This window comes from Malus sylvestris, chromosome 4, assembly GCF_916048215.2.
Source record: "Malus sylvestris chromosome 4, drMalSylv7.2, whole genome shotgun sequence".
NCBI lineage: Eukaryota > Viridiplantae > Streptophyta > Magnoliopsida > Rosales > Rosaceae > Malus > Malus sylvestris.
Window position 1 is genome coordinate 3,795,482 of NC_062263.1, and position 27,664 is coordinate 3,823,145.

A 27,664-nucleotide genomic window follows, 5' to 3' on the forward strand; every position below is an offset into this window, starting at 1 on the left:
TCTAGTCGTCATCTACTCTATAGGGTGCCCCACTAGTTACATAATGCATGCTTTCTTTTTATGTACATATAAATTCATGATTACATCAAAAGATAGTTGGAAACTATTATTTTTGTCTTGAAATAAATGATTAATATTATTGTATACTCCTTACTCCTTAGCCTACATCAATTAATTTGTCAAAATGTTGTTTGACCTTAACTATAATTTTGTTTGTCGTTTAGTACATGCAATTGTATTCCTTTTTACTTATAAGAGTGATATTTTAAGTTTAGATTTTTGTAAATAACAAGTCGGATTAATTTATTCCCCTCACTCTTTAGTGTAATATATCTTTGTTTTTAATAAAACAGTAATTGATTTTGTCACTCAATCACTATAATATAATAGTATTCTTCTTTATTTGTAGGTGATTAAGTGGGTAGCTTTATGATCGACTTTCATAGCGAGTTCAATACTAAGTTATTATAGTTGTCTGATTGAGTGGCTTGCGCAAATTTCCTCACCATAGTGTAATTGTATTAAAAAAAAAACCCATAATTTACATTGCTTAACTCCAGGAATTCTTCTTCGAACACTTTGTGAACGATTTGCAAAATTTTGTGCTTATTACCAAAATCATTCATGTTATAAATCACTATGTAAAAAACATATCTAAAAATGTCAACTAAAATGAGGTTCGTCTAGTCAATCAATAGTATCAATTAAATTTACAAGTTGTCTGTGAACAAAAAATTGCCATATATTCTCCAAAATTCAATGGTTGAGAATACTTCTAATTTGACAGTCTATGTGATACTTTAAGGCTTTTTATATTAACACTCCACAAAATGTTGAATGCACCCCCACATTAAAATTTAATATTAAATAACTTATTTACCCTACTATGCAATGGCAATTTTGACCTTATTAAGTTTTAAAAAAAAAATCTATATTCACCCCAAATCTCTTTTAATGTATTATTTATCTTCTTTAACTATCAAAACCCCTCCGACCCTCCATTGTTGAACAAAGCCCTAACCAATGAAACTAAAAACATGTTGATTGAGAAAAATTATTTTTGACGAATGAAATACGAAATCGATGTTTTGGAAGCTTCACATGAGGTAAGACTTCATATTTTTTTATTGTTTTAGTGATTTTGACGACATCGATAATTATTTAATCTTGCTTTTGATGCGTTATTCAAGCTTCTATGTTCGTATTCATTTCTTAGGGATCACAGTGATTACATGAAGAATTAAACACCTAAAATTACCACCAAATATTAAAAACATACGACATGGGTTTTAATGGTGGAATTGAAAACAACCCACATATGCTTTAAATCCCAAGTGGCATCTTTTGTCAAAATTCCAGTCGGCATTTTTTGTCCAAATTAAAAGCTTTATAAGATTTGAGAAATGTGGGATGTATAAAAAATATAAGGTGCATGTAGAAAATGTAAGGTATATATTAAGAATGTGGGGTTTGAGGATATTATGAGGAAGTATATGAAGTGTATTAAGATAATTTTTAATTCAAAAAGCAAATCTGGGATGTATTAAGTATGTGAGGTTTATTCAACAATTTGTGGGGTGTTAATATAATAATCCTACTTTAATATTTTCTAAAATGTTTCTCTTCACTCAATTTGTCAAATTAAACTATTATAATAAATATTTTAAAACAAAAATAAGATTAATAAAATACATTTATAATCAATCAAAAAATAAAAATGTGAGAGTTGTTAATTCATATGATGCCAAGTCAAATTTAACTTTTTGGTTGAAAAATATTGTTTTTACCTTTTTATTGATTTGTACATTTTGACGTTTGGAGATGCTCTGAAACACAACCGTCACAAGTGTCGTGTAGAATTTGGTTGTCGTATAGAATTTGGTTCACTCAGCTGAGCCGTCCGTTCACTCTGTGATTCGGGTAAAACCCCGATTTCACAGTCCCTTTCATTATCCATACGGCCCCTTCCCATTGCGCTCTTGAGTCGTACGCAAACACAAAATCTACCATTAGTATTTGGGTTTTCAAAATTCAGTAAATTATCAATTTATCATCCTTTAAACGCCATTAACACTCAAAGAGTGGAGCTTCTGCAAATGGGTCTCTGAGTTTTTAGCTTTTTCGCTCTACTGTTCGACATTTAGCTCGTCAGTGTATTGGGTTCTTGTAAAGCCTTTGAATTTGGGGTTTTCTCGGATTTTTTATGGCAAACATGATGAGGTTTAAAGATTTTTGGGTAAAGAAGACACTGGTGGGTCTTGGGTTGGGCCAGTTTCTCTCGCTTTTGATCACTTCTACAGGCTTTTCATCATCTGAGCTTGCCAAAAAAGGTTCGATTTTTCTTATTTTTTACTGTCTATGTATGTTTATTTCAATGCGAGTGAGTCATTGGGTATGTAATAACTGCAAAGAACAGTATAATCCGTGATTGATTGCTGACGAGTAAAGTAAAGGTCCATATTATGAAATTATATTGTTTCTGCATTTTCCGCGGCCCTTGCAAAGCGGAGAGGCTTGTTGGCTTGGAGTTGTCCTTTTTTTATATTGTTTCTGCATTTTCTGAAACATTGACTGTCATCTGTTATTTGATATATGCTGTTGGATTGGTGTGGTGATTATGCTTCTAAATTTGGTTTTTTGAGGTTTAATTACCAGATGCCAAAACCTGCAAGTAAGTTTTGTTGGATGTAAGTATATATTTGGGAGGTCCACTTTTACAGTACAATCCCATTTGGAGATTGTAACTATTTATACATTCACCATTCACCAATTATCTCTCGTTTTGTTGGCCACAATCTCCGAGGCTAAGTCGATGGTCCTCTTTTCAAATTCTACTGAAACTCTTCATATTGTGATTCATGTAAGGTTGCCGCGTCATGTAGTCTTCTTTTCACTAAATTGTTTCTTGTATTCCTTGTTCATTCAAAATGTAAGGTCTTTTTAAAAGGATTATTATTTAATCATTCGTTTAATGTTTTTATTTTTGGCAGGAATTAATGTTCCTACTTCACAGTCTTTTCTGAACTATGTGCTCTTGGCAATTGTATATGGAGGTATCATGCTTTACCGAAGGAAGCCACTTAAGGTCATTTTTTTGTGCCTCTATAAGACTACCTTTTTTCTTTATGTAGATATGATTTCCTTTTCGCTTTATGTGATACAATTTGGTTTTTAGACATCTACATCTAGCTTAAGTTTTAGTGTTTTGAGACTTTGTTATATAGATTAGTAGCATGTTGTTAAACGGCAGACTTGGAGGATCACTGCAATCATGATGACATATAAAGGGCATTTGTTAGACCCTGGAACTGTGACCCTAGGGGGTTCTGTTAAATTAGTGATTTTTGGATTGTACATGTGTAGTTAACCAAATGATGGTTCTTGGTAATAAACGAAATTACTGAAAGAAAAAAAACGAAGTGATAGAACCTGCCCTTGGTCTGGCAAAAAAATAGAACCTGCCACCATGGTGAGATGATCCATGCATATGGATTGTCCAAAATGAAACATCTAAAGCATATTAAAAATGTGTGTGTTTCCTTGTGGGAGGTGCCTTTGAGTGATCACAAATGAGAGATTGACTGATTTTGGTTGGTTGATGTTATGATTGTGCTTTCTGTCAATTGGTTGCGGCTTTTGATCTTAACATTGATGTTATTGGTTTAGTTTAAGAAAGAGCTAATTTAGCTGGCTAAAAAGACTAAAGTAGTGAACCTTTAAGTGGTTCTTTTACAGCATAACTACGAAGTAATCAACTAACATGTTCATAAATCATTAAAAAATGGTTTCTAAAGACTTGTTCTCTTATCTCCCTTCGGAATTTGTGCAGGCTAAATGGTATTATTATGTGCTTCTGGGAATAGTGGACGTGGAGGCAAATTTTCTAGGTGTGTATTTTATTTTGTAGAGCGAGCGTATACTTTGGTTTTATTTTTTTAAACTGGACTGATGTTTGCAACTTACGGAATTCTGAGGATTTGTTCCTTACATTGGAGACTTAACCATATTATGAATTTAATATCAAATCTTGGCCTCAACCCCATAAAGAAAGAAAGAGAAAAAGAAGAAGAAGAATTCCTAGCTTTGGCCACCGCACAGGCTTCCATTTTACAGAAAACTTGAAAAATGAAGAAATTGACGTGTGAAAGATCTGGAAACCAAAACAGCAGCATGTAAACAGCAAGTACCAATGCAACCATCGAATTAGAACTACAGCTACAGTGTAGTCTATCCTAAGATGTATTCTGCTTATTGATTCTTGAATAAAGAAACTGTGAAGCTTGATAAAAAATAAAAATAAAAAAACTGTGAACAACTGCCATCGCTTAAGTTTTACTTTCAAGTTATAAGTACAGTATGTGTGCTGGATATTTCTAGTAGTAAATTTGAATAAAAATTGGTTTCCTACAACAGTTTCATATTTGATAACTTATATCATTTGTTCTGCAGTGGTGAAGGCTTATCAATACACATCTATAACAAGCGTAATGCTGCTGGATTGTTGGTCTATCCCATGCGTTATGCTTCTTACTTGGCTTTTCTTAAAAACAAAATATAGATTTGCAAAGATAACTGGTGTGGTGGTTTGTGTTGCTGGGCTAGTCATGGTTGTTTTTTCAGATGTTCATGCAGGTGACCGAGCAGGTAAACAAAATGTCTGGTCAAGTGTAGCTTTTTCCAATTATCTTGGTTTTGTTATTAAATTCTTTTAACCATATATAATTAGGTTGGGGTAAATTATCCTGCATATGTTTGTTGAGTGGTATTCTGATGTTATATGCACTGTTATGACTTGTAGGAGGGAGCAAGCCCAGTGTAGGAGATGCCCTAGTAATTGCTGGTGCTACGCTATATGCTGTCAGTAATGTCAGTGAGGTAAGTAAATACTCAATCTTTCTGGGTTTTAGGAGTAGCCAAATATTTCTTGTTATTAACATAGCTTATGCCTGTTTCCATTATCATAGATAATGATGGGATATCTAGTAAACAAAGGTTTAACACGGGGGAAAGTCTTCATAGATGCTACTTGGCATTTGCATATTACTTGATTCTCTTATCTTATGCAGGAGTTTCTAGTAAAGAATGCCGACAGGGTTGAACTTATGTCCATGCTGGGCTTGTTTGGTGCCTTCGTCAGTGCTATCCAAATGTATCCTTTGGTTTTGGATCTAGGCAATCAATATTTAGAAGAATTATGACTTCTTAGTAAACGTGTGGACTTCTGTGATTGTTTTTTAGTTGATTATGTTCATTTTTTTAAAGGGGATACTATTGCTGGAGCTTATGTGGAGTTTTGTTTGATCATCTATACATGCAGTTTCAAATGAATTACTTACACCTTAATTTCCTTCAACTTGTGCTTTAAATGTCATAATAGATTATACAAAGAAGTTAATCATGTACAAAGTGGTGTTAAGTGTTTTATACATGTGATTCTATTATCATGTTGTAACCCTTAATGATTCCTATAGGAGCATACTGGAGCGCCATGAGCTCAAATCCATTCACTGGTCGTCTGGGGCAGTATGTCTCTCTCTCTCTCTCTCTCTCTCTCTCTCTCTCTCTCTATTGAACAATTCAAACTTGCTCATAGCTACAGTACACATCTGCACATCAGCAGCAAGAATTTGATTCCCTCTCTCTCTCTCTCTCTCTCTCTCTCTCTATTGAACAATTCAAACTTGCTCATAGCTACAGTGCACATCAGCAGCAAGAATTTGATTCCCTTAAAATATCGAAACTAAAATATTCCTGCCATTTTTATTGTTAAATCAGTTGGATACAGAGAGTCAAATTGAACATGCTACATCACATTTAAGACATTTTTGCTTTTTGGTGCCAAAATAGGTAATTTGATTGATCTATAAAGGAGAGCTGAGTTATTTCTTCTTTTCATGCGAATAATAAACTAATTGTTACAGTTGATTATTTTTGGTATTAACCAACAAATTATATGGAACAACCTGGAAATTGTTGGTGCCAATCTCTCGTGGTCAAATGTCTTCATTTACAAAGTGAGCATCTAGGAGTGATAACCTGCATGAACACATAGAGGGAAAAGGTTGTTGCAGTAGGGGATACCAGGGTGTGCTAAACTGGCATTCATGGCCGAGTTAGTTTAGCTGATGTTTGGACTTTTTGCAGAGCATATATGATAGGCAAACTGTATTAGCTTGAATCCGATTTATGCAGAGGCAGAATAGGTAGGCCAGTGTGTGTATGGGGTATCAGTAGTACACCAGAGTCTTCTGACACAACTCCAACTCCTGTGATGTTACTGTACATTCACCTTTTTCAGGAGGGGGCACATGGCCCAGTGTCTTGGTTCGTGGTCTATCCCCAGCCATGAGGTAGGGATTAATTAGCTGATCTGGACAGGTACGGTCAGCTTGGATTATCACAAGCTGGTTCTTGAAGTTGATAGTGCAGGAGACATTATGCATTGTCCATTTGTCCTCCACTGGTTAAATCATTTTGATCTGACCTAGTAAAATTGGGGCCATTGATGGAATCTATGGATTTGGTATGAGCTGCCTTTGGGCTTTTTGAGGGCTTTGTAGGCTTCTCAGACTACCAATAACACATAGGAAAGGCTCTGATATCAGATCTAGACAATACAACTTGAATGAATTTTCATAGTAGATCAATGAACCATGTACGGAAGAATTTCTTCCTGAGGGAAAATACTAATAGTTGACGAATTTTCCATCACCTTAAAATTTAGTTGTGCTTGCATTTTGACGGTCTCTTGTCCATGTTAATTACAGGTACTTCCTTTTGTTGGATTTTCAGTGGCTATGTTCCTGTTTTACTCATTTGTCCCAGTCTTACTGAAGGTATGATGTTTCAAACAATTGATATTTAATGACTTGACTAGTAGTCTGAAGCTTAATGTGCATTAATCCTTTAATGTTTTGCGAGTCATGTGAAAATTCATTTACAAGTTATGAAATCTCAGTTTGGTAGCAGTTACGTCCACTTTCTATATGAAGTATGAATCAAGTAACCTGTTCCCTTAATAGTCAAGTTTTACATCATAAAATTGTCCAATTGAATGTATGAAAAGACTTGTTCGTGTAGCATCAACCGCGTGCTTGCTGATTCTCTGCCCTGCATCTTTCTTTGGCAGTTTAAGAGAAGGTTGTTTTAGGTTAGATCATGGGATCAAGTTTTCCATGCAAAACATAGAAAAGTAAATGAATTTTATTTTGGCACGTAGTGTATGTTTTAGAGCTTTGTGTAATGAATTTTGTTTATCCTTGCAGGCTAATGGATCCACAATGTTAAACCTCTCGTTGCTAACCTCAGACATGTGGGCAGTCTTAATTCGCATTTTTGCGTACCATGAGAAGGTCTGTAAACTAATTGTATTGCCATCTCCATTCTTTATCATGAAAATTTGCAGTCATCTGTACTTTTTTTATATTAGAACGTGAAATTCCCTTTCTAAGCCATGAATCGTCTCAGGTTGATTGGATGTACTTTGTGGCCTTTGCTGGCGTTTGTGTTGGGCTTGTTATTTATTCGGGGTATGTAATTTTGGTTCTCTTTTCAGTTTCTTTGTCTTGACAGGCCTACCTCACTTGTTTACATAATTACAACTGTTCACAGAATTCATCTAGGTAATAACTGCTGTAATGAGTTTTGTGAAAGGATGTTGTAATACGGGAATTTATGCTGATTAATATTGGCCGACCCCACTTAGTGGGATAAGGCTTTGTTGTTGTCATTATAACATTGGCAGAAGCCTAGTAGTCATTCTAGACATCAGCTCGTCAATAAAAACACTTATCGTTCCTAGCCACTTGTGCGGTGCTGTGATTCGTGTCTTCTGATGTGCACAAGTATTTTATCTCCTCCCTCTTATGCCAGCAGACTAATGTATGCATTGTCCTCTACATTTGATACAGGGGTGAAGAGGAGGATCAACGCCGTGCTGATGTTGCGGATGAAAATGCAGAGCGAAGCAAACATTTTGACGAGGAAGCTGGTCCAGTAGGCCGAGGAACAGGGGCCGGAACCTCAAAATCTGGGGATAGCAGCAGGCATGAGACTGTTACTGGTAGCAGTACAGAAAGGGAAGTAGCTGACAGCAAGAGCGTAGGAAAATATGTACAAGGGAGGAAATCATCAACAAAAGTTTTCTTACTCAAAACTCAAGAGGCTATATCAACATAGGTGACAAGAGACGACGGCGACCGCCGCGGTAAAGGAAGTAATGTTGGCTTCATTGCACTGCTATTTAAACAAAAACTTGAACAATGGATGTTTGAGGGTTGAAAATTGTGGATGTATAATTTTTTTTTTCTTTCTTTGGCAAATGATAGGATACTAAATTCGTCTAAATTACCGAGACGAGGATTCGAACGAGTCTGGAAGTTTTAGCTGGTCATTCGACGTATGGCGTCGAATTGATCATTAGCTTGTAAAGCAAGGAAGTCGTACCGCCAAGCGTGTGCGTACTGCCTGCATTAAAATTTCTTGTTTAATGTCACAATGTCACTGGTAGGAAGGTGATTAATAATTTACCAAATGTTAATTTTATGTGTAAATAATAATTGCGTCACACCTTAGTGAAACCTTCTCGTTCCACCCTTTGGATTTAATGAAGTTTTTATAAATATGTTATAATCCAAACAAAAGGTGGAACGAAAAATATTCGTTATGAAAGGACGAACTTATGTAAATAAAAAAATTCGAAAAGAGTGGAACAAAGTGGTTTCACTAAGAGTGGAACGCAAATATCATTCTTTATATATGTCATACTGCTAACACGTCATCTAGTGATACTCTCTTTTCAAACTTTTTATACAAACCGAAACAATTGTAAGAAGCCATTAGCCTACAATATACAAGGCTCGTTTGAAAGTGCTTCTAAAATATTTCAAAGTACCTTTAGAAAAAATGTTTTTGATTTCTAAAAGCACTACTTCCTACAAGAATCACCGGTTATGTGCTTTCTAAAATTCAATGCATTTTAACTAAAAATTGGTTTCGAAAACATTTTCATCACAAGCACTTTCAACCATTTTAAAAGCACTTTTAAACAAGTCATAAACAATTGCAGAAGCTGATGTATTGTCTAATTCAGACCATTTTGGAAATGTCAAGTAGTCATTTTGCTCCAGTTTCAAAGACCATCTGGGAGTCGATTTCAAGGACCATTTGCGATAGAAACCTATACCAAGTCATGCCGGTGTTCATTCGCCGTCCGTTTAACACAGTAATTTGGTAAGTAACATGATAGTAATTGTAATTTGGTTACTCAGCAATGCTCTTAATTACTTTATTCTCAACCTGTTTTCTCATTACAGCTTAACTAAAAGTTTATCGACCAAAGAAAGAAAAGCTCAACTAAAAGTGAAAAAAAATTCAGCAAACCAGACTACGTTAAGGATCACAAGCTTTCCCATTAGTACGGTCGACGACAATGAAACTGCACCGTTGTTTTCATCGCCGGACATTTTATTCTGTCATCTCAACTATCTGCTACTTACATGTTCCCACAATCCTGCTGGTGCAACTTTAAGCCGATCATCGTCAGAGCTCCGTCCTGTCTAACATACTGGAAGGGGCTACCGTTTATAATGTTCTTTGTTCTATCATCAGACATATTCTAGCAGAAAGAAGATTCTCTCCTATCAAAGCTAGTACAAGCTTATTGTTTCTTCGATAAAAAAAAGAAAAACGAAAGAGCGTTACACATCAAAGCGAACGGACAAAGAAAAAATAAATAAGTGAATACCCCTTTGTTCCAGCCTGAAGTTTATTTTGAGAACTTATTCCTTCACAGTAGCGCAAATGAACGAATTAGTAAGACTCCACGCCCCTAACATTATGAGCACTCAACTTTTTGCGGCGAGAGCGTGGGAACAAAAGTTGCTGAATCTGTTTTTCAGCTGCAACTTCGGATGTGGCCTACATATACACAAGTACACAAAATCCTTTAGTTACCTGTGAAACTAAGTTGACCAGTGTTCCAGTATCAAGTTATCAATACACGACTAATTTTATGCACTTCTCTCTGTACCTTTTATGAAGAAAAAATCACATGCATGCATGCAGATAAGCACATGTATGAACGCAGATGAGAACATGCCTCCCGCAAAATGACGGTTTAAGCAAATCAAGCATGGTTATTTGTTTCTCATACAAAATGAAAAGGATCAAGGGTAAATAAATCTGTGCGTGCTGCAGATTGCATTTCCAATGTCTACTTGGTGAAAGAAATCAACGGACAAGATAACAGATGTAACTAAGGTTCTTGTCATGGAATAGCCTCCATTTTTATGAACATAGCATGCATTTTATTTTCAAAATGCTTACCCGGACTTTGAAGGGAAAACGATGAGTTTGCACTTCCAACCCTGAGAAGACTCTAACATCCATTCCAAGACTGTCAACCCCGATTAAATGAGCTCCCTATGAGAGTTATTTCAAGGCCAGGAAAATTAAATTATTTGAAGCTTAATGTAGTAACAAACTAAAACGAAATTTTTTTATAAATTAAATACAATAATAAATAAAAAGCAATGACTATTTGAACCGGCGAGTCGGATCTCAGGACACTAATACAGCATTTCAAGATTTGGGGAGCATTGGTGCTTGGTTTTGGTAGTGGGTCCACCTGGGCTCATTGCCCAACAGGAAACACATCTTACTCAAACCACTGCAAGTGATAGAATTTCAACAGACGGCCTTATGCCTCTAGACATAGGATTTATTACGCAGATGCTAAAGCATGTGTTCTCTAATGTGCCTTTTCCTTATGTGTATAAAAAAGGATATTTTAATCAGGACCCTAAAGGAAACCTCAGATGCTTTACAGACCACCCATGGAGGTACTAATTGTAAATCTCTAAACTCCAAACCCTAGTCCACCAATTAAAAAATTAACGGAACTTTAGAGAATTCTACAAAAAATGTAAGGTTATGGTCAATCAAATGCAGGGATTACATGAAGCAGAGTCTAAATTAAAAATAGTCAAGGAAGTTAGAAACCCATGGATCAAACTCTGGTTCACCCCTGTGGTAACAGAAGAACGATCTATCTGTTGAGAATATCGCGTTTAAGAATGGAAAAATAGAACAAACTCCGGAGATCGAAAACAAATAACCAAGAAAAATAACACCAAGAATTTACGTGGTTTGGCAATATGTGCCTACGTCCACGGGACAGCAACAACAATCTTTCACTATATCAATAATCAGTACAACCAATAATCTTGCCAAATCTCTAGAACTAGGACTTGACGAAAAACCTGAAAGAACAAGAACAAGAAATACATCTCTTTTCTTTTCTCTCGCACACTTTACAATATTCTCTCACTCTAATTCCTTGAGTGGTATACAATCTATTGTTTTGCTCCCTTCTTTCAAAACTAGTACAATGGCCCCTTTATAAAGACATAATAAAGGTCTTCTTCAATAAGGATTACTAATCCTAATTGGAATCTAGTTATGAATCCTTCTCCAATTGAGAAACTAACTCCAATTGGGAAAACAACTCCAATTGGGAAAACAATTTAATCCTCTAAGACTATAATTCCTTATAGACGTAGGACAATTTATCATGGGCTGGAAAAAACCCAACACTATCATAGTCACTGCTAGGCGGCTATTGCAGAAATCTTGACATGCAGACGAATATGTCGACTTTGGTCCTCACCAAAAGGTAATCAGAAGGACAACTCAGACGCATTGGTCTGGAGGCTAGAAGACTTCGACTCCCTTGCTAGAGGCCTATAGAGAAAAAAATTATGGCAAGAAGATAGTTTGTCGAAGAGAAAATAAAAGAACAAAGTTTCCACCTTTCATCCGCCTTCACCTAAGTGCAAATCCAGTTTGGTAAGAGACAAGTGATTAGTCATCTTAACTGCTCAACTGCCTCTTTGGTACGTTGGTTCTCCTAGCATGTCACGTGAGAAATCACCGAATTACTTCCCAATATGAGGAGGCTAATGGAAGCAAAGTTAAAATCATGAGGAAATAGACTATCTCACATAAGTTCCTTCATGAATTGTCTGAAGAATAATATGCTGAGCATCAGTTAGATCTACAGCCAAGGTTATGGAGTCTGCTCCTCCAAGAGGAGCTGAAAGATTCATAATCGAAGACAGAACTTCATCAAGGGAGATAGTTCTTTCAATCACTGCTACATAGTATTCAACTGGACCTCGGCTTTTGTAAAATACATGTGCTTTGAATTGCTAAACTAGTTTGTTTGAAAACGTCTGGTAAACTGTAAGCCAGTCAACCACGTTTGATACTCAGTCAACTTCTTCATCTGGTGTCCCCAGCGACCATGTTACATAAGCGTTAACTGCTAGTCGACAAAAATTTAAACAAAGTTTTCCTCATGTACGAATAGAAACATTAGGATTGTTGTAAGATGTTTATTTGTCTTTTTAGCACCCTAATAAGTCTTATGTCTTTAGAATTAGTGATCCACAATTTGATGTAAGAAAAATTAAAAACTTATTGACCCTCCAGGTAGCACTACCATATTCCTCAACTCTAATTTCAATGGGAACTAAGAAATACATAGAACTTTTGGGCATTGCTTGGGCTAAGTAAAGCTGACTCAAGTTATGTAAAGACTGGCTACCCGTAAGGATCTCCCAATACACACTACCGTGTAAAGAGAACAAAGTTCCACCAGCGTCAGGCAATGGAACAAAGAATTAGTAAGCAAGTTACTGCCCCTATTGAGTTCTTAGCATACAAGGATGATTAGCAAGAACATGACCTTTTTAAATCATCCAAATTCAAAATCGTCAAAATGATGAGCTGTGAAACCTTGGGATATTTGATCCAAAAGATTCATCAAAAGTCCAAACTCATGATGATGTCAATTCTGTAGGCTTATGATATAAGGTGACCACTTAATTCCTTACACACTAAACCATACAATCCCAGTCAGGGACATGACTTCACAACACAAAATAGGAGACAACATCCAAAACTTTAGACATGAGTTTGTAGGTAACTAGTTATAAGCACATAATTACTATGTTGGACACAAAAATTTCTTTCTGTTTGATTCTGTGCATAAACCCTGTTACTTAGACTGTATAATAAAAAAAGTTTCTTCAAACTTGTAGCATATAAAAGAGGCGCATTGAACATTAAACATAATAAGTCAGCTGCAATACAGCTTATGTTAAACAAATAATTTATTAGTTACCTCAACATGAAGTCCTTTCCTTTTGCATAAATCTTTAAGAGCAACATCGCACCTAATACCTCTTTCACTGAAGCGTTCTACAATTTCTGAGGTAGAGTTTACAAGAACATCAGGTTCTGCATCTTGAAAATCGTGCAAGCTAATTGTAGACTGCAAATATCAGAAAAATAAAACAAAATAATATAAGAAGACTTTAGATAAACGATGTTAAAAAGTTTGTAAGGAAAAGCCATATATTTGTATACTATTGCCTGCATAAAACATAAGCCAACTTTCTGGGCCTTTACAATTCTGAATTTAACAAATTAGGCCATATTCTTAAAAGAATTGTTCCATTTAAAACGGTAGAAGCTACATAGATGGCAGTAGAAAGAACATGCCTGAACACCATATACAGAGAACAACTCTATTCTCATGATCTCCAACCTGTAGAGAGTTGAGCTACGATCACTTTCAGAACTAAGGCTCACACTTTTTCCATCTAAACAAAAAGTTAAGTTTAGGTCAACTTGAAATAGCCAACAGATATATAACTTGTTATGTCAGTTACAAGAATAACTAGGTTAGGAATTCGGACAGTAACAAGATCTATTAGATTTCATCAGCTGAATTAGTGCATACATATCCAATTCATGCCAAAAACCAAAAATATCATATCTGGTTAAAGAAAAACATCTAACCATTTTACTCCACCCACCAAGAGTTTGTCAATTTGAAATAGTAAAGCAACCCAAATGTGAAGCACAAAATACCTTTCCAGTCTGAGTTGTATCCATCGCTATCTACGTAATTAAACAGTCTTCTTACATAGAATTCTTCATCAGCAAAAGCAGGCCTGAGGCATCCTAAAATAGAGACACCATTGGATGGATGATCCATTTTCCTATTGTATTCATTATCAATAGCCTACAATAGAACATGCCTAATAAATCAATCCATATTATGTAAGATTAATGTCCAGAAGATCCACATAAAAAACTTTTGTTCTTAATCAAAAAGCTTCCTCGACCATAGTAACATATAAGCAGTCATTTTCTTTTTCTCGTTTTTCCGTCAATGAGCTACAGCAACTGGAACTTCTAGCAAAGTATAAAAATTATTACTCGAATTATCAGGTTACCACTTCTCAAATTCATATACTATACATGGCTCATTAACAAAGTTCATAAAACTTATAACAGTGTGTGAACAGCCTTGAATGGCCTGCTATATAAATTTATTCTAACCCCCCATGGTATAGCTGGATGCCCACACTCATTAACCATTCTTAACAACAGCTTAAATCGTAAATGCCACATACATCTATAAATCACCTTTGTCAAGTACTTTGCAAAACATATAGGATGAATTGAGCTACAAGTATCTGGCAACCCCCAGTCTAGAACATCAGAAACTTCAGAGTCCACAACCTATTTGAACCAAGAGGTATGTCAGCTTCACCATCTATGCAGAATTAAGAAAGTAAAGTAAGTTAAGTCTAGGAAGAAAGAAGGGGGGTGGGGATACTAAATAGGGAAAAGAAGAGACATCTATAATTCTACATGTAAAATGTGTCTGAGAGATGTAAGAACTGAAAGATGATACAAAACATATGAAATCAAATACAAGAAATTCCTTAGCCTTGCTTACAGTGCTATACAGACAAAGTTTATAAAACAACTGGAAGATAAAAAATTTAACACATCAAAGTGTTCTATTGCGCTTACAAAAGAAACTGTGAGGTTTATAAGAAGGAAAAGTTAGCCATCCAGACCAATTAGAATTTAAATGGTATTTGGCAGGATTTAGATTGGCTACGCACTTCCCTCTAATCTATTAAAACTTCAAATTGATAGTGGGAATTTCTTTATCCTAGCTACAAAGATTCCCATGCTAATAATTTGGAGTCCGAGGCATCAAAAGCATCAAGATTATGCTAGGAATTTTATTTTTTCATGTTTTATTTTACCATCTTTTTAGCTTATTTCTGGTCTGTAAACCAAACTGAAAAATGAGGTCCAATTTCCTTTTCTTGAACCCAAACCCTGGTATTCCCATCTATGTTGGTTCAACCTTTCACCCAATCCTAAATGAAAAAGAGACTGTCATATTTGTTTTGAAAAAAAATAATAATAAAAAATTGCCTCTGCTGACCTCTGAATAATAATCATCGAAAGGGATTTCATCGCTACTGCTACCATCTAGAATGCTGAAATCACCAGATATTCTTGCGTCATCATATGCAAGGATATCCATCCCGAACAAAACATTCTGAAGGCAATGCACACATATTAGATATCAATTTTGCCATTAGTAGAAATGCGTAAGAAAATCAAAATATAAGTGAAAAATATAACTAAACAATATCAACCACACTTAAGCCTTAACTGTCAAAGCTGGTATAAATGTCAACATATAATTGAGGGCATTTCTTTAAAACTTAAAAATATCTGGAATCAAATTGAATATTCGCCAACTCAAAACTTTTAGACCTAGAGATTTTCTGTTAAAGTAAAAAAAATGTATTAAGGCAAGCAGATCCTTACCACAGGGTTACTTGCTGTACGATCTTCTAATAAGTTTGCATCATCAAAAATTTCAAAATATAAATCTACAGAAATAGTTAGAATAACAAGATGGAATCAGAATTTTGTTTTATTAATTAAAAAATGACATGAAAATATAAAACTATGAACAAAATAAACAGCAAAACACCTCCACAATCGTCGATAACATATTCAAACTCAGCCCAGGAAATTTGTTCATGTGGTTCACAATGTATCCTCCCAGGGAACACCACCGTAGCACTGCAGTTAGCCTGAGGCAGAAAAATAAAATTTAACCGTGCATAGTAAAAACACCAATCACATTGATAGTTTGATGCTGCTTGATTTGTCCCGCAAATAGATATCTTAAATGTCATCATCCATATGCCCTACTAACAGACATTGTGGTACTCAAATTCTGAATTACTCGAACAGATTATCAAAACAGACCTCTACGGTTGTTCTTGCTATTTCAGCAGAAGTGAGTTTAGTGTCCCGGATCATTTTGCAGACTTTCACTTCTTCTAGAGGATGATAACCTTGGCTAGTCAAATAACTAGAGGAATCGGGAACAGAATCTGAGTAATCTGCAGCAACGGAAACTTTGGAATGACAAAGGTCATGTCCATTAGACAGCCAGTGGAATTGTGTTGATCCAAATAGAGGATTCCTGCAATTAAAAATTTAATGGGAAAAATAAACTTTTGATCCAAAGCAGAGCATAAGTTTTGTAATAAAATTGGAGTTTTAAATAATTTAATAGCCAAAGGAAAAACAATGAAGGTAATGGAAGAAAAGAAAAGTTCCCCGCCAAGCTAAAGTCACACAAAATCACTATGTCTTACTCATAATTCCATCATTTTCATTTTCTAGCATTAAACTCCATACCAGAGTGCAGCGTAGGAATGGAGAATGAAAGATAGCTAACAAAAAGATTACTCATGTTCATTCAACAAGATTTGTTTTCGTCTTAAGGAAGAGATTATTTTCTCTCTCCACTTTCCTCGCAACCAGAAACTAATAACAATGATATTGACGGCATATTATTAGACTCCGGATAGTGTAACCCAACATGTTCCACATATTCACATATTAATGCCCCTACAAATCGATAAAAGCAATCATTTTTAAACACCTTATGCCTGGAAGATCAAGGGCTCTTCGATCATTGAAAGGCGGTTTCATCCAACTGCTTGAGATCCCATGCGTTGTAGAACTACAAACCCTTTCTGCAGAGCACAAAATAACAACAACAATAAAGTGTCAGAAGCCCTGAAAAATCGAAGCTTCCAAGTTCAAAGTAGGAGCTAATGCATACAACAAACCAGATTACCAAGAAAATACGCGAAAACAAGACGAAAACAGAAAATTTAAAAGTTGAATATACAAATTTATTTTCATTAAATCTTAATAATTACAATTTAAACATGATCAACTCAATACTTGTATGAATTCTCAGCAGAAAATCCCAATAAATCAATTTCTGCATGTGGGTATTTCCTCAAAAACTATGATCCTTCACTAGAAAATCGAAACAGGCGTTTCGCGTATTGGCGTTTCATCGACTCACGGAGCTTGCAGTGAAGCATGATCGCAATAACTTCATATAAAATCATAAATTCAAATGGGAGAAAAGAGGAATATGATGGTGATTACCGAAGGGGAGAGAAGCAGCAGCTGCAATTGCCATGAGAGACAGAGAGATGAGTGGTAAGTGGAGTACGTCGTCCTATGATGATTATCGATGCCGTTGATGTAACTTGTACATTGGGTGGGTGGTGGGCGGTGGTGGGCGGTGGTGGGCGTGGGTGCCTGGGTGGTGGAGGTTTGCAAATTACAGTGTGATTAGGAAGTCCACATGTTTCGGCTTAGGAGTAAAGTGGGCTCTTCAGTAGGTTTTCTCATATCATTTTCCAATAGTATAACAAAAAAAAAAAACAAAACAGACCCTCAATACTACAATATGTTATATTCGAATATAACAAATGAAATATCAAATTAGGTTATTTATTATATGGCTTAGTCAAATTTTTCCTTTTCTTAATGTAAAATATCAATTTATTCAAAAAAATAAATAAATAAATTGAATCACCAAAATCCCACGTGGATGTATTTGCTTATTTTATATAAAAATAGTGGCCACCATCACATGTCACGGAAAAGGATCATGCAAGGATTCTTTTCTTGGAGATCCGAGAAATATTGTAATCATATCCGTTTATCGTACATCGTACGGACAGTTTTCGTTAAGTACTATTTATATTTAATTTTAAATTTTAAATTTTAAATAATTTATGACTGCACTATGTACAATAAATGGACATGATTATAAGATTTCCAGGATCTCCAAGAAAAGGATTCGCGCGAGGATCCTTTTCCACATGTCACAACCATATACTTGCCGCTGCTACCGCCTCTGTATAACGTCACCTCCACTACTAACGACCACCATCATCACTACCGCCATCACATACCTTTGTCACCACCACCATCGTCACCCACTAGCATCACAGTCATCACACCACCATTATTAGCACATCTTCTAACTACAATCTTTGATTTATTATTAATGACTCTATATACATGTTAATTTTCGCATTTAAGTTTTATTTTTATTTTAGATTAGCCAAACAATAAAATTCACAAATTTTAGAAATAAAAATTCTGTCATTTCAATTTATATCATTTTATTATTTCTTAATAAGCTTAAATTTACTCATCCATAAGTAGTGTTAATATCTTGGAAAAATTATTGGTATTTTTCCACGAAAAGCAAACATTTATTTTTTTTAAGATAACAAATCCAATCTTTCACTAAGATTTCAAATAACTGTTTCGAATTCAAGTTGATTATACACAAAAAGTGTACTTATAGATTTTAATTTTGAATTGAGATAAGGATTTCAATTTATTTCAAGGAAAGACAAAATTTAAACATGTAAAAGATGACATCATACGCGTTTTTTGTTTGTGTGTATGTGACGAAATTGCCGTTACTTCTCTGTTTGAAACGGCAACTGACGGCGAGGCTGGGCTCAATTTCCAATTCGTCGATTTAGTTCCGCTTTTTCTCACGTTTTTCTTAATTTTTACGTTCTTGATGTCTTCGTTCAATAATGAATTGAATTTTAAGTTTTGTTTTCCTAGGATTTGGATTTTTGTAGTTATTTTGTGCTTTTTTATTTTATTTTATTGCAATGTTAGTTTTACTTATATAATTTAGAAGTTGAAATGTGATATGAAGTCGATTGGTTTTTGAGATTGTGGTTTTGAAATTCATTTGAGTTGTAGTTTTTAGTTTTTCGATTAAGGTGTTCGACAAAATGCCAGAGTGAGACTTGGCATCACCTTTTTGTGAGTTATTTTCAACATCTATCTACATACCTTTTTGCATATGTTGACAGACTAATCTCGCAATATAGCTCTGGAGATGACTATACTCCACCAACTGTTCAACAAAATGCCACACTAAAATCTACATATTGTTTACCTCCGAAAATTTAATAGACCCCAAAAAAATTCATGAATCCACCATTGTCAGTCCACCTAGTAACAATTTTAGGGAGCCTTGTAGGGCAACAAACATAGCTCAAGGGTACAATTATATTTACTCATGACTATCTGTACGTTTGTTTTACTATGTACATCATATGATATGAGAGATGAGAAATGTTAACAACCTTCTCATTTAAACATTTTCGTTCTACCTTCTCAGCTCTACTTCTCATACTGTAATGTTGCTTATTGATCTAATCCGTCTGCTTTTTAAATCACCGTTTAAAGATCATCTATGCAAAAAAATTAACTAAGTCTATAATCGTTCAATCATCTAATCATTATTTAGTAAAAAAATGAATCATGTTTCTCACTTAAACACTGAAATTTTGACGTTAATCATGTTTCACACTAGCTTAATTTTGGCATTTTACATTTTAAATAAACAAAAACAACTACGATAAGTCCAGATAAATAAATAAATCATCTAAATATTAATCCTGCTTTGAATCTTGAGGAAGTGCAGGTTTCCTCTGCGCAAGCAGCTGCTTTGTCCTCTCAAGGACTCCAAAAAATATTGATCCGCCTATGCCTATCCACAGTACTCTCGGCCCGATGCCCTGAAGCAAGTAAACACAAGATATAAGATAACTTTGGTCAGCAACGAACTACAGATCGCATCATGATCAACGCTCTGTAATATTTCATACACAAAACCCCCCAAATCCAGGCCTCAGCGCTCGACTGAAACCTGTTTGGTACGTCAGATACTTTGTGATGAGTTGAAGGGATCACAAAAAGTTATTCTCCATTTCGGGCCATAAGTCGTATCAGTAAGATGATTATGTGGAACCGGCAAGAGATGTGATAGCAAAGACCAAAGCATATCCAACCCAAGACCCAAACATAGAGAGAGTACAAGTATTTATGGACCAGGAAGGAAATAAACTCCTTACAGTTGGCTACCACATATTGCGATCTCATGTGATATTTCACCAGGTTAATTTCATGTAAAGTGCGCTTTTGGACCCATATCCTAATCTTAATTAATGTGTTGACAAAATTCGAACTGCTCGAACATAAGTGTAAAATGGTCCAAACTATGGGGATGAAATTGTATTTTCGACTCAAGGCATTGCAAGAACATAAAGTCCTTTGATTAATTGTCAATGAAGGTTAGTGATTAGTCAATGATCGATCCAGCTAAAGCATCCTACAGGCCTCATATCATACCTCTAGTGACCATCCAAGAGATACATAACTTACTATGAACTGAAGAATATGGAGCCGAAAATAAATTGTAAACCATTTTACTTCGTTGTTTATTTCCATTTCATGGGCTGCTAGAAAAAGAAAAATAAATAAATAAATATAAATAAAAATAAAAACATGGGATACGTATTTTGTATGAAAAGAAAATAACGGATGCTTAATACACACCTTCAAAAGAGCAGAACGTCCTTCTTCCCTCACAACAGTTTGAACACAATCAATGATTCCTTTGTACTGGTTTGCAGATCCCTTAAAACAAGCAAGCAAACAAACGATATAACTGTTTCTTAACAGAGAAACGTCCACATGACTCCGTGCAAAAACTTATGTTCACGTGGTTCTTTGCAAGAAGAAATCTAAACACAGGTGCAAACAATTGGAGGTTGCCCAAATGTTTGTTAGTTAAATTAGCCCTTATGCGAGTTCTTTTAATTAGCGCCCCTCAAACTATGGTATATAATATGGCATCCCTGACATAATTTCCAAGCTCTGCCACTGGGCATACGTTATAGTATAAGAGCTTCGATAAGAATAACAGAAAGCAGAATAGCAGTTTGGCCTTACCTGAACCATTAGCCTGGTTTTAATCACATCAAGGGGAGTGGTTATTGCTCCAGTTACTGCGCCTGCAAGAGTTTGATATTCAATATATGAGAGATTTCATACAACCGACATGACAAAGTTAGTTTTGTATTCTTAAAGGGAGAATGAGGTTCCTCTTATACTTGTCCCAAAATTAGTAAATTGCAGGGAATAAGATTATTGCAGTTCATGACAATAGAGATAGAACAGCACTCTTCCATGAAGTCTAGACAAGTGCTCAGCCAACCGAAACAACTTCTTCCCCACCCCCAAAAGAGAAAGCCAAAAAATAAGGAAAAAAAATGCAGCTGTATGTCAAAGTGAACGGAAAGTGAAGAGAAAACTGCATGAATATGTGCATTTGCTTCCATGGATGTAAATCACACCCTGGGAAAACCACTGCTAGAATCCATTGGATAGAATCATAGAAGTCAAATATTTAACCAGAATTTATCACTTCTAAGTCTTAAATTTTCAGTGCATGCGAAGGAAGTTCCATCAACCACCCCTCAGAAAAGTTAAATTTTGACAAGATTTACGTGATTGCAAAGCAGAAGTATATGATACAATCCAGTGTTTCATACAAAATGAACAGCAAAAGCTATGTACCAGCAAAAGCCCCAATGATAGCATTTTCAGGATCGTTGAGCTCTCTTTTTGCCTGACAAACAGAAACAGATCAAAAAAGTGATTAAGGGAGGCAGTACAGGATTTATGGCATACAATCACTTTTTGATCTTTATGGGTTTGGATATGTTAAGTGTTTAAGGGCATTGCACTTTTCTCTATTTCTGCAGATTGGAGAGCTGTTGTGGTCCGCACAGGTACCATTTGCGGTGGACCCTCTAGTTTGGAGGGTTTTATGTACTTAACCCTTAATAATATCACATTCACATGCAAGTCTTTCTTTCCTAAACCGTAAAATAATAATTGTTTTTCTTTTAAATGCAACACTCCATTAATTTCTTAGTAAGTAAATTGTCTCCATGGTAGATTTGCCGAGCACAAACCCAATTTGGTCATCTCCACAATTGATTCTTGCTTAATCATTGTTTTCTTACCTTCTTTAACTTGTCAGGACCCAAGTATTATCCTTATTAAATCATTAGTTACCGACTCAACTTCCACACTTCCAAGAGTTTTACATCCCTCTGTAGGTGTTTTATATGGTTTTAACGGTTTCATTGTTACCCATAGTTTAAAGTAACCTCCTGCCTTTCAAAACTTCCTGATCCCTTTACCCAAGAGAACGTAACATACTAAACCAATAATCATAAAACGAAAACAGAAGTACAGACCCCATGACTACATAACCCCATAATTTCACACTTTTGTGAAAGAAAGTTGTTTATCAGTTGAAATGAAAAATAAGTTTATAATGTTCCATTCCAAAGGTTCTCTGTGCCTCACAAAATGTCAATAAGTTTATAAACGAAGAAAATAAGGATAAAGTTATGAACATGAACAGCAAGTAATACTTTTTGTACAAGGATTTATCCGAGAGGAACCTTATCACTTGTCAAACATAGCATCAGCACCAGTTATGCAGTCAAGGTACAAAATGGAAAATATTAGCAATCGTAAGTAATTTTAATCAATGGCTCACTCTAGCCTGCAAAAATAATCGAAAGGTGGTGAGAAGCTTACTGCTTTTTTGTAACCTAGCCGAAGCTGCTCGTATAGGCAAAATTGAATTGCATCAAATGGCAAATCTCTCAATAAAAACGATCCATATCCCTACTTTTACACAAAAGAAAAAAAGGTCAAAATTGAAAAATAACATAACAACACAATAAGAATGCCATCCTGGTTGCATCTTTTTAATAGGGAAAAGAGAGAAAGCAAATGACAAAAACAGATGGATAGACGAACGAAGGCACACTAATGCCTCTAGGTTGTGTATTACAATATTGCTAACAAAAACAGAGACCAAAACAGCAACAGACACCATCTCATAACGAAAACCATTTCAACTTTTTGACCTAGGAGGAAAACTAGGAACTTCCGATCCAATTTCTACGAAAATAGGGACTTGATTTGCCCCTTAGTAAGAATACACACCGCATAGAATCCTTTAAAGCCCTCTTTAAAAGCAATATGGCGGACAGCAACAGAGGCTGATGTAAATTGCCCAGTTTGCATCCTTTGCTTAACAACCTGAGAAATATTAGGACAGAAAAATATCAGCCAAATATAATTGAACATGGAAGTGCATAAGTAAACAACTGTACCTCTGTCGGAACACGAACGAGTGATGCAGCAATACCTCCAAAAGCCCCTGCTGTCTAGAAAAGTTCAAGAAAAGGATTTCTATCAAGACAAAACAGTTTACACCAGCCAATTTATCAACATAAGTATCAGGCAACCAAATAGGTTCAAAGGATTACTAAACTGTATCATTAAGGACAAGAAATAATTTTTTCTAAAATATAATTGTGGTAGCTGATTCCATAGAGCATATGTAGATCACAACCACATCATGTAATACTAGACTACTGATCTCATTTGGTGACCGTTGAGACATAATAGGAGGCATGCATCAAAAGGTGTTTGATAATTCCACTAGTAGTATAAAGCACCATGCATTCTGAGACTGAGAGCAACAATCTTTATGATGTAACGGGCCTTCATGCATAAAGTAATAAGCAGAGAAGACTTTGCAGACCGCTCATTGGTCATATTCCCACTTGAAATACATAAAACATAGAGGAGTAGATATATTTGTCTTACAAAATGGGCTAGAGCACTTAGATTTTCAGGGAAAATCTTCAACAGTTTTTTCTTCGCAGGTTCATACACTCCAACAAAAATTGCAGAAGCCCTGCACACAAGTAAATAATTTTTACATACACATTAGATTGTTCTTCACAGTAAACATTTTATAGCACTAGCGGAAGGTCTGCTAAAATCCAATATGTGATGTGGTAGTGACAGACTGCAAATCCTTACAGGAAAGGAGTTTTACTCTAATAGTAATGTAGCTGCTTTGAGTGTGTGCACGTGCGCATACGAGGAGCTGAACTATACAATGTGATCCAGTGGTCTGAACCATTCGTTTTTTAGGTCCCTGTCGAAGATATTTCTTACAGAAACCAACTTGCACACCATTTAGCCATCTAACTATTATCCAATAAAATTTCCATTAAACAATGAACTGGTCATGATGACAAAAACTAAAAACCACTAACAATCACTAAACATGAACTTAGCCATTTAAGAACTAACTCTCCACTATCCATGTTCATGGCATAGAAATACAATAAGCATGCATATACCAATTAATATTAAGCCAATTAGCTCACGCATGCACCACATATTCAGAAGGTACTTACGGTAAGACACCAGCAAGATTTCCAGTCAATCCAGAATAAAGCCCCTTAAAGGCTATTCTCCCTCCACCACGAGCAGCCTGTACCAAAGTTCAAAACAGTGTTCATACATAACTTGATGGTCAAGATAAAAATTGTAAGTATGCAAACGAAGCCGGTTATTGAATAGACCATTCTTCCTAGACAGACCTTATGCAGCATGCAGATACAAAACAAAAGGGAACAAGGAAGAAAAAACAAAACAACTGAGTGCGCTTGACCTAAGAAGTAGATCCCAGTCTCACAGCACAAAAATAACTAGTAGTTCACTTAATACTTTCTGAGCTACCTTTTGTATCCAATCATAATATTAAACCATATACATAATGGATAGGCTAGAGGACCAGCGGTTCAAACCCATCAAGTTTAAGTACATAAATGAACTAGAATGCACTTTCATTGTTAACCTGCCTGGAGTCTTGTCTTTATAGTATCAATGGGGTATAGAGCCGTTTCAACAACAACCCCGGCTGTACCTCCTGCAATGACACCCTCTGCAAAATCCAGCCATACTAGTTATTAGTTAAATCAGGTGTGCAGTATGTAATGCACATAGGCCAAGTAGCATACTCCAAGAAATAGACGATGTTATAAACTGAAAAGCTATTGGCTTCACCTCTTCCTCCATCTAGCCACAAGATCATTATAAAAGCCACACACTATTGCCCACACCATGCTAGCTTTTTCATTTTCCTTTGCTAAAAAAAGCAAGAGTTGTTGCCTTTTTGCAATCACTCTGATATTATCTAGCTCTACTCCCCCTCAATAACCTAATTGTGAAACTAATCTTTACTCTACATTAAACCTCTAACAGTTAGCAGTCACTTAATACATTTGTCAATATAAAACATTGGCTTAATTATGATGCTTAATGAACTTTAACCCAGAATTTAACAAATAAGTAAACACTAATCAATATCTTCTACTGTAATTATTAAACGTACCAAATAAAGTGCGTAAGAAATCAAAGGGTTTCTCTTCCTGCATGCTGACTGATGCAAAAGACTTCCGTGTTCCTATAGGAGCATACTGCGTTTTCTGGCTATATTCATCTGCAAATCCATATCACTCATTAAAACATTAAATATAAAATACCAAGGGAACATACCAAAATTCTGTATCATCAAAAGAAAGAGCGTATAGATTAGATATCTATATGTGTTATAATCCCTATACCTGAAAGTGTATACTACCTCGTAAAACTGGGGTATTGTTCTAGACTTCTGAACAATTTCTACGTAATATTTGGTCAAATGTAATGCTTAATCTATGGTCAAGCAAGATATGTTATAGCAACATATTTTATGGGATTTCCCTAATTAACATTGAAGAGAGAAATTTCTACAAAAAGGCTAGTTCCTAATAAACCTCGAGAGATCATGTGAGAGACAACCTACTAATAAATAACAAAGGGCTCTAAATATTTGCAATTCACAAAATAAACCTCTTACAAATAATGTTATATCTTTATATACAAAATAAAATCGTTAGACTAAAGGCTCGTCGATAACATATAGAGAAAGTGAAACCAAATCCTTCCATTACTGTAAAAATAATTACTGAGCGCAATGGCGTTCTAGGATTCATACTGCCAACCCCACTTAGTGGGACAACACCTTGTTGTTGGGAGTATTTATACATAATTGAGATATCTCACATATTCTGATTCTATACAATTTTGACTAGATAAACTTTTATTCTCTTCATTTACGGGTGCTAACGGGTAAGGAAAGCTTAAGCATTCAACATTGGCCACAACATATTTATCCCAAAACCGCGCAATGTCAAGAAAAACTAAATTACTCTATCCTATGTGGTGTTGTACAACGTGGTGCTAAATTATGCTATTAATATCAATAAACAGAAATAAATAAGGGGAAAAAAAAGGCAGAGGAGCAAAAATTAAGAAAATTGTTCACCTGGTGAAGTTCCTGAGCCCGTTTTCGAGTTCACTGCTAGCGTCAGAGGACCCATTGAGGTTCAATGCCTGCCCAAACCAACCAACTATGCAATTACCCAAATTTCAAACGGAAAGTTGCAGAAGTCAAATTAATGCAGAAAAATATTGTGAAAATTAATAAATAAAAAAATGTATTGAAATGGTTGAGAGGCAGACCTGAAACCGAAAGAGATGGATGATAGAAGGAAGGAAGAGTCAGTGATGGCGAATGTGAAATGGCGAACGGCGAGGGTGAGAGTCTCAGTCCGTCCCCACTTCGCCTCTTATCGCTCTGCTGCTGCTGCTGCTTCCCAGAGAAATTATACAGTGATGCAGTCCTACCACGTCAGTTGTGGTACTTCCACTCAAAACTTGCCATTTGTACAATTTTTGAACAGCTGGATTAAATAAAAAATTAAGAAACAAAATGAAATAAATAAATAAATAACTCCCCCATTAAACGCAGACGTCCGTGCGTCGTCTTCCCCCATTAAACGCAGTCGTGTCCCTCCGTCTTCTTGTACAGTTCACCGGCGCCTTCTGATGATCGCGGTGGCGGGTGACACATGAGGACGAGAGAAGCGGTGATGACGTGGCAGAGGAGGGCTCTAAACGACTCCGGAGAGGAGAAGGAAGTAGTTGCAGAGGAAACGAGTGAGTCCAGGGGAGGAAGACGATTCGCCGAGGCCGAGTTCGTCAAAGAAAAATAGCTTCCCGATACTTCAGAGGCGGTCGTACCTTCTGATGCTCGTTTTCTGGGCTTTCAAGCTGTTGAAATCCCACACTTATATTTGCTCAGAGGAAAACATGGGAACCATTTGCTGGATGCTGAAGGTGGAATTAGTTTTGAAGGGGGAGATGATATTGTATGACATTCGAGGTGATATTCCAGGATGGCAGCCATGGCAGGTGTGAGAGTGGTGGCCGGAGATTGGGATCTGCCGTATCGGTGGTTGAGGGCATTTTTATTTGTCAATTATATAAGCATTAATAAAATTATGACATATAAACACAAAATAATGTGTAAAACATATAGCATAAAAGGTCGTACCCAGTGCACAAGGCTTCCGCTTTACGCAGGGTCTGGGAGAGGTGAATGTCGTCTAGCCTTACCCCCATTTTATGGAGAGGGGGCTCTCAAGTCTCGAACCCGAGACCTACCACTCATGGGCAAAGGCACTTGTCATCGCACCAAATACGACATTTTTGTAAAACATATAGCATAATAAGAAAAGATCAAAAATTGAACATTTATGTAAAACATATAACATAATAAGAAAACATAAAAAAATGAACA

General features: G+C 35.8%; 3 protein-coding genes and 1 long non-coding RNA gene across 9 annotated transcripts; 1 reads left to right on the forward strand and 3 right to left on the reverse strand.

Annotated features, from left to right (window-relative positions):
• Positions 1-1,844: 1,844 nt before the first annotated feature.
• LOC126618430 (uncharacterized) lies at positions 1,845-8,539 on the forward strand. 2 transcript variants are annotated; one of them, XM_050286501.1, is made up of 11 exons: positions 1,845-2,330; positions 2,991-3,085; positions 3,830-3,887; positions 4,450-4,644; positions 4,799-4,875; positions 5,067-5,149; positions 5,472-5,523; positions 6,768-6,836; positions 7,266-7,352; positions 7,468-7,529; positions 7,911-8,539. In XM_050286501.1, exons 1-11 carry the CDS (start codon positions 2,204-2,206, stop codon positions 8,176-8,178), a joined length of 1,173 nt encoding a protein of 390 aa, XP_050142458.1. In that variant the 5' UTR covers positions 1,845-2,203; the 3' UTR covers positions 8,179-8,539. The 2 variants fall into 2 exon arrangements, with proteins under 2 accessions (XP_050142458.1, XP_050142459.1); XM_050286502.1 differs by lacking the exon at positions 1,845-2,330 and adding an exon at positions 2,530-2,860.
• Positions 8,540-9,256: 717 nt separating this feature from the next.
• On the reverse strand, positions 9,257-17,621 carry LOC126618429 (uncharacterized protein At3g49140). Of its 4 annotated transcripts, XR_007621711.1 has the most exons (13): positions 17,368-17,619; positions 16,847-16,940; positions 16,162-16,393; positions 15,881-15,983; positions 15,712-15,776; positions 15,320-15,436; positions 14,500-14,595; positions 13,939-14,092; positions 13,567-13,667; positions 13,187-13,336; positions 10,327-10,422; positions 9,746-9,918; positions 9,257-9,616 (listed from the first exon to the last, which is right to left on the reverse strand). XR_007621711.1 is itself a non-coding variant. In XM_050286497.1 (12 exons), the coding sequence occupies exons 1-12, from the start codon at positions 17,399-17,401 to the stop codon at positions 9,811-9,813; spliced, it is 1,350 nt and encodes a 449-aa protein (XP_050142454.1). In that variant the 5' UTR covers positions 17,402-17,619; the 3' UTR covers positions 9,257-9,810. The 4 variants fall into 4 exon arrangements, 3 of the variants coding, with proteins under 3 accessions (XP_050142454.1, XP_050142455.1, XP_050142457.1); XM_050286497.1 differs by having other exon boundaries at positions 9,257-9,918; XM_050286498.1 differs by having other exon boundaries at positions 9,257-9,918; positions 16,162-16,381; positions 17,368-17,618.
• On the reverse strand, positions 11,139-13,180 carry LOC126618440 (uncharacterized). Its single transcript, XR_007621718.1, has 2 exons — positions 12,003-13,180; positions 11,139-11,908 (listed from the first exon to the last, which is right to left on the reverse strand). It is a non-coding gene; the product is annotated as an uncharacterized LOC126618440 (long non-coding RNA).
• A 1,904-nt stretch (positions 17,622-19,525) lies between the features above and the next one.
• On the reverse strand, positions 19,526-26,738 carry LOC126618432 (S-adenosylmethionine carrier 1, chloroplastic/mitochondrial). 2 transcript variants are annotated; one of them, XM_050286505.1, is made up of 13 exons: positions 26,545-26,738; positions 26,348-26,432; positions 25,373-25,480; positions 24,840-24,922; positions 24,393-24,469; positions 23,791-23,881; positions 23,292-23,345; positions 23,122-23,217; positions 22,708-22,797; positions 21,670-21,721; positions 21,043-21,104; positions 20,647-20,727; positions 19,526-19,826 (listed from the first exon to the last, which is right to left on the reverse strand). In XM_050286505.1, exons 2-13 carry the CDS (start codon positions 26,400-26,402, stop codon positions 19,701-19,703), a joined length of 975 nt encoding a protein of 324 aa, XP_050142462.1. In that variant the 5' UTR covers positions 26,403-26,432; positions 26,545-26,738; the 3' UTR covers positions 19,526-19,700. The 2 variants fall into 2 exon arrangements, with proteins under 2 accessions (XP_050142462.1, XP_050142461.1); XM_050286504.1 differs by having other exon boundaries at positions 26,348-26,415; positions 26,545-26,737.
• Between the last annotated feature and the right edge of the window lie 926 nt (positions 26,739-27,664).

What these genes read in the sequence shown, in the direction of transcription:
- LOC126618432 (XM_050286505.1), bottom strand. Translation starts at nt 26,402, where the DNA reads ATGGGTCCTCTGACGCTAGCAGTGAACTCGAAAACGGGCTCAGGAACT. An exon ending in TCGTTCGTGTTCCGACAGAG is followed by an intron (nt 23,218 to 23,291) that starts GTACAGTTGTTT and finishes AATATTTCTCAG; the next exon opens with GTTGTTAAGCAAAGGATGCA. An exon ending in GACGTTCTGCTCTTTTGAAG is followed by an intron (nt 19,827 to 20,646) that starts GTGTGTATTAAG and finishes TACTTGCTTCAG; the next exon opens with GGCATCGGGCCGAGAGTACT.
- LOC126618430 (XM_050286501.1), top strand. Translation starts at nt 2,204, where the DNA reads ATGGCAAACATGATGAGGTTTAAAGATTTTTGGGTAAAGAAGACACTG. An exon ending in ACCGAAGGAAGCCACTTAAG is followed by an intron (nt 3,086 to 3,829) that starts GTCATTTTTTTG and finishes GAATTTGTGCAG; the next exon opens with GCTAAATGGTATTATTATGT. An exon ending in TTGTCCCAGTCTTACTGAAG is followed by an intron (nt 6,837 to 7,265) that starts GTATGATGTTTC and finishes TTATCCTTGCAG; the next exon opens with GCTAATGGATCCACAATGTT.
- LOC126618429 (XM_050286497.1), bottom strand. Translation starts at nt 17,401, where the DNA reads ATGGCAATTGCAGCTGCTGCTTCTCTCCCCTTCG. An exon ending in GTACAGCAAGTAACCCTGTG is followed by an intron (nt 15,437 to 15,711) that starts GTAAGGATCTGC and finishes CATTGCCTTCAG; the next exon opens with AATGTTTTGTTCGGGATGGA. An exon ending in GGAAAGGACTTCATGTTGAG is followed by an intron (nt 10,423 to 13,186) that starts GTAACTAATAAA and finishes TAACTCTCATAG; the next exon opens with GGAGCTCATTTAATCGGGGT.